At 44.3% G+C, this 10389-nt stretch overlaps 1 protein-coding gene across 1 annotated transcript; it reads right to left on the bottom strand.

The window, feature by feature from the left end:
* Window positions 1-1310: 1310 nt before the first annotated feature.
* Window positions 1311-9038, bottom strand: LOC103769202 (electrogenic sodium bicarbonate cotransporter 1-like). The gene is made up of 6 exons (XM_008936378.1): window positions 8974-9038; window positions 8153-8326; window positions 6395-6556; window positions 4198-4294; window positions 2402-2481; window positions 1311-1508 (listed from the first exon to the last, which is right to left on the bottom strand). The coding sequence occupies exons 1-5, from the start codon at window positions 9031-9033 to the stop codon at window positions 2438-2440; spliced, it is 537 nt and encodes a 178-aa protein (XP_008934626.1). The 5' UTR covers window positions 9034-9038; the 3' UTR covers window positions 1311-1508; window positions 2402-2437.
* Window positions 9039-10389: the final 1351 nt, after the last annotated feature.

Here is a 10389-nt window from a genome sequence, read left to right as displayed (position 1 = left end):
TTGGGGAATTAGCCTGTACAGTTGAGTTTTTTTATCTTTCTTTTTTTTTTTTTTAATGAAGCTTTTTAGCATGTTACATCAAGGAAATGTCTTGGTGAAGCTTCATTTCCCAAATGCATGTTGACATGGACACACAAGTACATACGGAGACATGCTACAGAGAAAAAAATCATCTTTGCCAAGGTGGGGTTTAAAATCAACAGCCTTGGCCATGCCCAGGCTGCTCGGTACTGATGCATCACCATGGGTGGATGGACGGGGTCTAGGACTGAATGGTCAAGACTGAGGGTAAATTCTGTAGATGATGGTGAGCAGAGGTGGGATGCTGGAGGATGTAGATGTTTGTGAGTCTGACAAACATCCCAGCCAGCCATCTTCAGCTGTCCTTCTCTTCCACCGTGCCCAAAGTGGGCCCAAGACCGTCTCAAGTACACTCCACATGTGCACACACCCGTGTTTGAAAGGAAATAATTTGAATGATACCGTGTAGGAAATCACCGACACGAATACAATCAGCATCTGTCCACTGACGTCGGGAGCCAGTCAGTATTTTGCTGACCACTGTTACATTTAAGACTCTTCCCAGATCACGGAAGATTGAAGTTACATCCCCTCTCCTTCATAGTAAAGTTAGATTACTTATAAAAAAATTAAAATAACATAACCCTACGTAAAACAGATGCTTCAGAGTAGAAGGTGTTAATCAAACTGATCCAGCCCTGTGCCATGTCCTGGAGATTGTGATGTTTTGTTTTTGTGGTTTGTTTTTGTAAAAATCACATTATATATGGTACAATACATTTTTTTTTTTTTTTTTTTTTTTTTTACAGAAAGCCTGGCATCTAGAAATAAGAGGTAGAACTACTCATAACTATACGTTTCCTGCTGCAGGAAAAATTAATTTTTCTTTACAGTAATTAAAAAAAGGTTAAAAAAATTGACAAAAAAAAGTCATAGGTTAGGCCCCCATAATTTAAACAAAATAATCGAGGAAAATAACACTCTTCAATGTACCTGACAGATTCAGTCCATTAAAGTGTTTCTTTAAAAAAAAAAAAAAACCAAACAAACCTAACAAAAAATAAAATTGCATAGGAAAGGGACATTTCAAAACACACGCTACAACGATGGCAATGGTTCGTCTGTGCCGGGAGTGAAGTACCTTCTCCTTGTCCTTCCTGCGTCAGCTACAAGCACAGGCTTTGAGAGCGAGTTAGTGTTAGCAGCACTTTCCAGCATCAGCTGGAAGGGGGTGAAGAGGGACCCCAGGAGCTCAGCGGGGATGAGGGCGCAGGGGCGGCGCGGGGCGTCTCCGGTACCTATGCGCGCGGGGAGCAGAGAGCGTTTTAATGTTTGGCTAGTGGCAAAACAAATCCCATAAAAGATTGAATGGACAGACAAATTACAAAGCAGTTTCTGTTCCCTTGCTCCTCCAGAAATAACCATTGTCTTCAGGCTCAAGTTCTATTCTAATTTGAGGCACAACTTTTACTGGAGTTCGTGGAGGGCTGCGAAGAAAAACAAAGAGCAGGTAAGCGAGGGGCGACTTGGCGCGGTCTGCCGTGCTCAGGGCTTCTGCTGGCACAGCTTCCCAGCGACCAAACCCTGACAGAGAACAGCAAGCCACAACTTGCAAGAGAAAACCAGCATTTACAAACAAAACAGAGGGGCAACTGGTGTCGACTGGGAAAACTGTGGATCCTGGGGCTTGCTGGAAGGCCCAAGTGAGAGTGTCGTGTCTAGAAATGGGACGACTGCTTGACCCCCAGTACCGGTCCCTTGCAGTAGCTCACACAAGGCAGCTTTCTGAAACTGGCAGCATACGGGTACCAAGGAAATAACCCCGACAGGCAGTGCTAATATACAGCTGGTCTTCAGATAAGGCCTGTTCATCACATTTTAATTCTTATTTTAATGAGTTGGTTTGAACACTGCTCATGTCAGGAGACAAACCCACTGATTTCCTTGTGCCCAGCACTTGGGCTTTGCACCAAGCTGTGTCAACACTCCCAAAAGTGCCTCTGAAGTAATGGGGTTACAGCTGCTGCGCTGAACTTCACACGCTCTCTGACCCCTGGGAAGGGTAGACACTTCTTTGACATTTCAGAGGATTATTGCTCCCTTGTTTCAGAGCTGCCCCCTGGCACTGGGAGGCCCAAGGTGGCCCCAAGCTGCGGCTGAGCTCTGAGAAATTGTTACTTAACTCTTCCTTGCTGCAACTGCAAGTTATTACTTATTTTATTTTCCACCACAGACACGGGAAAATGGATTTTCTCAACGTGATTTTTAAGAGTTTCCTCTACAGGGGACAGAAACTTTGTCTCATTGACTTTTTGTATACCAAGCAGGAGAAGAGATGCTTTAGAGGAACCACTATCAAGTGTGGTTTTTGGATGCTTACCTTGGCATGGTGTGTGACTGAAGGAAAGGAATTGTATCAGCACGACGTATGGCGTTCAAGGAATGTTGGTGATTTTTCTCCTGTCAGGGAGGGAAGAAAGTCTGTTTTGTCATCGCCTGCAGCTCTTATGGCTCCTCAAGCCCAGCCTCAGTTTCTCCAGCATACTCTCATCTATTTGGCAAAGCTTTTTCACAGCTGACTGCCTGCCTGCCAGATGGGTTTCACAGCTTGTAAACAAAACCACTCCATTTCTCTTTCTCTCCTCCAAGATAAAAACCCTTGAAGTGCCAACATGACCAAAAGACTCATTTCTCAAGATTTTCACCACCTTTAGGTCTGGACACTTACCTTGTATCTACACCTCTTTAGTTACTCTGTTCTGCTCACTATCACACCCAAATTCCTTGTGAGAAAATAGGTGGTTTGCTGCCTGTAATGGCTTTTCTCTCCTTTTTTTCTCTCCAGTGTGAAAGAGAAATGTCCAAATACACAAACCAGCTGCTGCTCTGCTCATGGGTGTTGTCTCAAAGGCCATTCCAAAGAAGAGATCTGTGGCTGAATTAACCTTTCCTTAACTATTTCAGCTGTCAAAGTGTTGAAAACAGTGCATCTGATCATAAAATCTTGCACGACAAAATTTTGGCTGCAATTTGTTGTCAGCACATTGGGGTATTTTCACAGAAAAATGAGAAGGATCTGTTTGGTTGCCCCAGGCTGATATTGCTCCTTTTCCTGATCAGCAAAACATTGCGAGTAGCTAAATAGTTAGGAATATCTAAACAGTCTCTTTATCTTTCTTATAAAATGCCAATCTCTAAGTGTTCCTCTACCTAAGAAACACAAACAATGCTTCAGATTGCCTAAGGTATGTAAATGCCACCACTGAAAGGCAAGGGACTTGGGGATCAGCTCTTAAATGATACTTTAAGGACCTAAAGATCTCTGGGTTTAGGTCCTAAGTCCCAGAAATCTCCTGCCCTGCAACAGTACTAATTTATTATGATAATTTGTATTTCTCCCCTCCCATTTCAAGATAATCCAATGTATTTATCTCCAGGCAGCACCTGCTGCTCAGAGTATTTTAAAAAGCCAGAGCAATGGCAAAAAGCTAAGGATGGTTGTTATTCCTGATTCCTCACTTAGAAGACAACAAGTGAAAATGACTGAAAAACGAAAAACATAATCATCAATTGCAGATATTAATGCAAGAAATTAAAAAGAAACAGACCAGGACAAAAGCAAATCACCTAAGAAGGGAAATAGGTTAATGGTCAACTGATCACTTGCAATGCGGATCAATGACACCCTTAATTACTCTTTTTAAGAGCTGATTTTTGCAGCTGCTTGGCACCTAAGGAAACAAATGGTAATGGGACAGTGGTGTGGTTTAGACATGTTGCAAATCCAGAACACTAGTCTCAGAGGAAAAAAAAATAAAAATGGAACCATCAGCAGGGTTAACACAAAATGGGAAAGGTCAGAGAAGAGAGGAGGAAGAGAGAGCAAGTGGCCAAGAGGCCCGTTAGTAACTGGATAAAAGTGCTTAAGCTGGAGGCACCAGAAGGAACGATAACGATTTGGTAAGAGCAAAGAAGAAACACTCACAAACCCAAAATCTGTCATAAATCAGAGGCCTGGAAATTAAAAAAGGGAACAAAAAGAACACAAGAAAACACTTATCAAGTAATAGGAAAGTTTTTTTTTTTTTAAAGTAAAAGACCCCACTCTAAATATATCTCTCTATTTTTGTACTGCAAGTCAGTCAAGCAGGCATGCAAGAGGTTAGATCTACTCACTGTCGGCAGGTTTGCTATCACTTAGGAAAGGTTCCTGCTCCATGATGTCCATTGGGATTTTAATACTTGGGACTTTTTCTGAGTAGGGACAGTCAGACTGTGAAAGAAACGTGTAAAAGGTCTTAGAATATTTTCATTGCTCGTTGTCTTACCATCTCCCACAAATTAAAATTATCCTTTATATCGTTTCTGTAGGAATAAGGAAAGGAAAAGAAGCAAAACCAAAAAAAGCACTGTCCAGCTTAGTTGCCTGCAGGTTTCTACCAGTTCCCCACTGCACCCCACGTTCCCTCTTCCTCCATGCTATGGAAGTAAAAGAGATTAAAAGCATAATCTTGTGTAATCGTTATCTTCCCCTCTTTCCCACCTCACCAGCTCCTTTGCCACCCACTTACAAGAAACCATCCAATCCAGTCTGGAGTTGGCTGCTGGAAACAGAAGTTGGTACTTGGAATTATTTTGTTTTTCTCTTTTTTTTTTTTTAATTTAAATAAAAGGAGCTTCTCATAAGCAAGGAGAGGCTGATATTGCACAACCTGGCAAAGGAAGTAGGGCGATATTTGCCAGAAATGTTAACACACCTTTGGTCTGGGAGAGGACTAAACACAGCACTGAGCATAACGCTGGGGTGGAGGTGGGGGAGACCTTCAAGTCAGGGCAGGGAAACATTACAGAGGCCAGACAATTGCTCTCTCTGGTTTATTATTATTATTATTTTAAAACTCCTTTTTAACCTTAACTGACATCCAGTGCAGTATTTCATACTCCAAGAGCAAAATGTTTCCTCAGCAGTATTATTATGAGGCTGAGGGGTAAGCATCACTCAAAAGGAGATGCTTCTGCAGCAGGGCACTGAGGAGACAAAGCCATACGCAGATCTCCATCTGTTTGGGGCCACGCTGTGAGCAAAGCCGAAGAGACAGGTAACCTCACCAACACATCACTGTTTCAGTGCAAATAAATTCATGTAATAGGTTTGTGGAACAGCGATGCTGATGCTCTACTTAAAATTTCACCATTTCAGTGAACAGAGAAAGTATCTGCAGTCGGCAAAAGTGCCCCAAAGTGGAGAAGAGATCGTTACACGGCGCTTCTGACTCTGAAACTACACTAGCCCAAGACTTTTTCCAAAAAAATTGTCTGGCCTTCCTTGGATCATGCATTTTTTTGACATAAAATCAGAGAGAAAACCAAGGCGCTTGTGTTTTCCTTAAACAAGCGCAGCAATCAGTCACACTAATTCGTACTTTGTGCAAACAAGCTGTCCCAAACTTTGTGGGGACATATTTCTGGAAGGGAAAGGGTGAAAATAATCAAACTGATTATGTAAGTTCAGGAAGCTGGTAAAAACAAGTGCTGCAAAGTAACCCAAGAAGAGTTAAGAACCAACATTTTGCATCAATTCTCTTACCCATTAGATCTATTACTGTACCTGAAATTCATGAAAAGCCTGAGAAGAGAGGACATAGCTTCAAATATACCACATTTCCTATTATATATACAGTGAAGAATAGAACAGTCTAAGGCACAAGAATCTGGTCTAGTCAGGTCACCACGCTTAGTTCTGACATAAGCAGCAACATTTTGCTATTTGAGGGCATGCTGCAACCTGAGGAAGAACCTAGGACTATATTGCAGAAGGGCACGTGTGCTTTGAAAATATTTAGATCATGAGTAGTGGCAACAGAAAGCAAGTCTTCCCTGCGATATGACACGTCACATCTTTTTTTTGGCTTCTAAAAGAGTAATTAAAAAAATATCAACAAAGAAAACCAGAAGATATTCAGAAGTAGCAGAGCTCCTGGTGAAAAGTGCTCTCCTCCTAAAATATAAAAGACAAAGACTGAGGAGAGAGGTGGAGGAGGGAAAGAGGAGTAGGGCAGGGTGATGAGAGGCTTTCTAGCAAAGTGTGCAACATGTCAGCAGGTACCCCCTGGTCTCGTGGAAAGTGTGATTTCACTCTTGGCAATGTAAGTACCATCTACCATGCACTGCTGATGTCTGGAAAGGGGAAGGCAATATAGAAAAGAGGTTTTGCTTGGGGCCATTTTGCTGCTGCAGCAAAAGACCGAGTTGGTGGGCTTCAGAAGAGGCTGGGAAATGGCCAGCCCCACAGGTGGGGAGGGCTGTGGGCCATCCCCCCGGAGGATTTGCTCACTAGAAAGGAGTCATTTGACAAGAACAGAAAACTCCTTACATCATCATTGTCACTGTCCACACTGCCCTTCTTCTTTTTCTTCTTCTTCTCATCCTCTTTCTTTTTCTTGTCCTTTTCTGGAATGACGTCGTCAAGAAAGCTCAAGTCATGCTGGGAGAAGAGGTAGTCCATGGCTTTTCTGACTGCTACAAGTGCCAGGATCTGCAAAGGCAGAGAGGGACTTCTCAGTCACATTTTACCTTTAGTTTGGAACATTGCTCTGAATGCTGCTTCTTAATCCCAGACACTCAATTTTGGTTGTAAGTGAGCACGCAGAGAACAAGGTGAATGCCTGGGATAACTCCATCAGCTGGAAAGTCTGAGCAACATACAGGAAAAAGTATGTAATCACTTAAAATTCCTGTAGAGACAAAGGTCATCTTTTAACATCCGACTGACAAATCAATAAAGAGACAAAAATCAATAAAGAGACAAAAAAGAGAGTATTTGTGTTGATTTTTTGGATTCAGCCTATGCATGTAGGTTCACAGGGGCAGGCTAAGTAACTGCCTTCACTTTTTCTCACGGCTTCCCCCAGGACTCTTTAGAAACCAGACAAAGGCCAAACTGTGCCCTCAGAACAGGCAGAATAAAGTTTACTAGGATTGTGGCTGTGGAAAACTGGAGGAAAAGCTTTTTCTGTGCAAGACTACAATGAACTGCTGATTTTTAACACCTTTATATATGAACATGCGTTCCAGCAAGAACATATGGAAGACTTTTTTACTTGCATCACCTTTCCTCTCCTCATTTCAGCACCATCAGAGAGTAAATGCTTGCCCTTGTTCTGTTTCCTGCTTTCCCTCCTTCACTCCCTTAAATAAATTCAGAACTGCACCCACAACCGACATTTCACTTTTCCTTTAGCCTGAAACTAGGTGACACTGGGCCTAGATTTCTTAAAGGAGTTTCATAGAGCTTTGACTTTTTGGGGTCTGACGCAGGGTCAGGTTTTGATGCCTGAGGCTAAGTGTGCATGTAAACTTCCCTTAACACTTGTTCAATTTTTATTTGGTGTAAGTGCCCCGTTGTGTCTGTAGCTCTAGTAAGAACCTGAGCTTACAGCAAGTGGTTTCATTTTTCCCCTTCCTTGATGTAGAAATACTGTATCAGACTGCACAGTGTGTACTTCAGAAACAGTTCTTTGGTGTGATCAACATTTTGTCTCTCAATGTCCAAATTAAGTTTTAACATGACTCTGATATGCATTATAGGAAAAAGATATGCACCCTATAAACTTATATCCTCTGATGTGAAACACATGACTCAACATAATTGTCTTTTTACTCAAGTTGAAGGAAAAAAACATTCTCTTTTTGGCTCTTGGCTTAGCTAATCCCTTCCCTCCTCTTAGCAGCATGCCTTGTTCTTGGTTGTGTCAATTTGTGCTGTTTAAAAGGAGGGAGACATTTTCTGCATGGTAATTAGCATGGACTAATAAAGGAAAACTAGGCACCTCTCCTTTGCTCATGCAGCTCAAGGAGAAAACACAATGAATCTAACCTTGGCAGCCAGGAATGGTCAAAACTAACTCCACCTTTCTGGAAAAAAAATTAACTTTCCAGGCTCGTTTCCCTCCAGAGGATTTAAGTACAGGTAGCCAAAGCAACAGTGACCCCCAACAGTGCTGTCTTCCATCAGTGCCACCAGGCAGAGCCCTGAGCCAGGGATCTGAGAGGGAGAGGCTGGATCTGCCCATCTGTGGGAGGTAGGATCCTGGCTGGGAAAGGGAGGGATGCGACGGAGCCTGTCCCCTACCATGACAGGGAAGATGATGGCGGCCACGGTGGACTTGAGGATCCAAAGGAGGGCCAGGCACACCACCTGCAGGAAGGTGAACAGATGGACCCTGCGCAGCGGGACGTGGCGCAGGTAGATAAAGTCGGGCTGGTGTTTTAGAGGCATCAAGAGCAGCTTCAGACGATCCATGAACTGGAAAGGGAAGGAAAAGGACATTTAAATGAAACCTGGGATACACAAAAAGAGATACAAAAGCACGCTGTAAAGTGTGACCTTCAATCAACTTCTTTTCTTTCATAAAAGAAACCCAGTAGTAAACCCAGCACAGCTCCTCTATCCTGACCTGTGCTTAACGCAGGGTGGACTAAACATGTCAACTCCATTGTCTCAAGTGAAGGTCCACACTATATTTCGGTAATTAAACAGAGACAGGGGAGCAAAGTGTCTCCCCAAGCAAGGCCTTGAGGTGATCGTGTTTTAAGAAGCAGGACTTCATGTCCTCTGATGATTAGTGTGTAAACCAAAGAGCAAAGGTGTTGGTGGAAATTCCTCCACTGGCTCCAGAAGTATTGGCCTGACTCACTGTGGACATGATTTTCTCTTGAAGGGATCATTTCATTACCCACAAACAGAGAAAACAAGATGAATGCCCAAACTATGGTCAGCATCAAACTCTGGGTCACTTCTGCCACCCTCCCCTGCCCCGCTCCTGACAAGGAAGAACATTCAGCATTTAAAAATAATGCTTTTTTTCCCCAAATAAATTTGGAACTCACATCAATAGAGATGAGGGCAGACATCACATCAACAGAGAATAGAAGAGTGGGGAAGGGACTCACCTGTACACCATTGAGGGAAGCAACACCCATGTAGAGGAAGACACCATAGAGCACAGGCATTGGAATGAACTGTGGAGGAAGAGCAGAAGAAACTCAGTGAACAACCTCCCCTGACACAACCACAGAATCATTTTGGTTGGAAGAGGCCTTGAAGATCATCGAGCCCAAAGCTGAACACATTGCACCATTAACACATGGACACACGACTCCTAGCCTGTGATCAACTCAAACTGCACCTACGAGTGGACAATGCAGAGTAAAAGCGAGCAAGCCTTCTGCTGTGTTTCAAGGGCCGCCAGAACATTTGTGCAGTCTCTAGAGGGCTGAGGATCAGGGCAGGGACCAAACAAGCTCTCCCATTTCAATGGGACTCGGATGTCTCTGCAAGAACCAAAGGGAATGAAGCCAGCCAGTGCCAGCTGGTCAGCAAATGAAAGAGCATGTTGGGTAAATGTGCTCCAGTAAGCTTCAAGCTGCTTTTCACCTCTTGGTTTCTGATGAGACTAGAAGCAGAAGGCAGAGAAGAAGAAAAGGCATCATGATCCTGTGGTATGCCTGGCTCAGTAAGCTGTGGAAATCCACCCAGAAAGGCTCCTGAGCCCCACCTCAGTCATGCAAACCACATCTGTGACTGCTCCATCTTTGGCACATGTTGATTCATAACTATAGGGCCGTGAGCTACTTTCTCCACTGCCAGGAACTCCCTTTTCAAACATCAGTTTCTGCTCTCTCATGTGCTAAGCACCAGCTGTCCCTTCATCGCAGGTCCTACCGTCGGGGCCATCCTCCTCGGGCAGCAAGGAAGGTGCATAGGAAGAGCACACAGACTCCCCAGAACGACCACCCGCCCCTCCAGCCTGGAGCATGAAGCTCTTCTCAACAGCAAAAGCCACCATGTGGCTGCCAAGCCGAGGCCGTGCTCCTTGGCCCGGCAAAAAGCTGCGCAATCCAGCTTGCCGTGACGGGTGCAGGAATGCTCGGCCACGGACCACACGCAGGAGCTGAATAACGGCCTTTGTGTGCCCTAGAGGGACGCAGGGAGGACAGCAAGAGCTCTCCCGTCCAAGGAAAGCCTTCGTGCAGTGCCGGGCGGCTGCCACGGAGCGGCAGCAGCAGCACAGCCCGGCGCCCACCCACCTGCTGCTGGAGCAACGTCCTACTTGCGCATGGAGCTCACTAACGAGGCAAACCCCACGACAGTTATTCCGTGTTTTACTGCATTCCCCACCCCGTTCTTCGCCATTTATATCCCTGGAGGCCTTGACCCTGAATACGTGCATTTCACTTGGGGCATATGAGCACCAAAGCCACACACCATTCGTGTCCAAAGTCTCCCTGCCTTCATTCTTCCCTTTCCCTTTCCCTTTCCCTTTCCCTTTCCCTTTCCCTCTTCTTTTTCCCTCTCTTTTTCTATTC

Source organism: Merops nubicus, unplaced genomic scaffold (genome assembly GCF_000691845.1).
Source record: "Merops nubicus isolate BGI_N331 unplaced genomic scaffold, ASM69184v1 scaffold47742, whole genome shotgun sequence".
Classification (NCBI taxonomy): Eukaryota; Metazoa; Chordata; class Aves; order Coraciiformes; family Meropidae; genus Merops; species Merops nubicus.
This window is presented reverse-complemented; position numbering and strand designations above follow the sequence as displayed.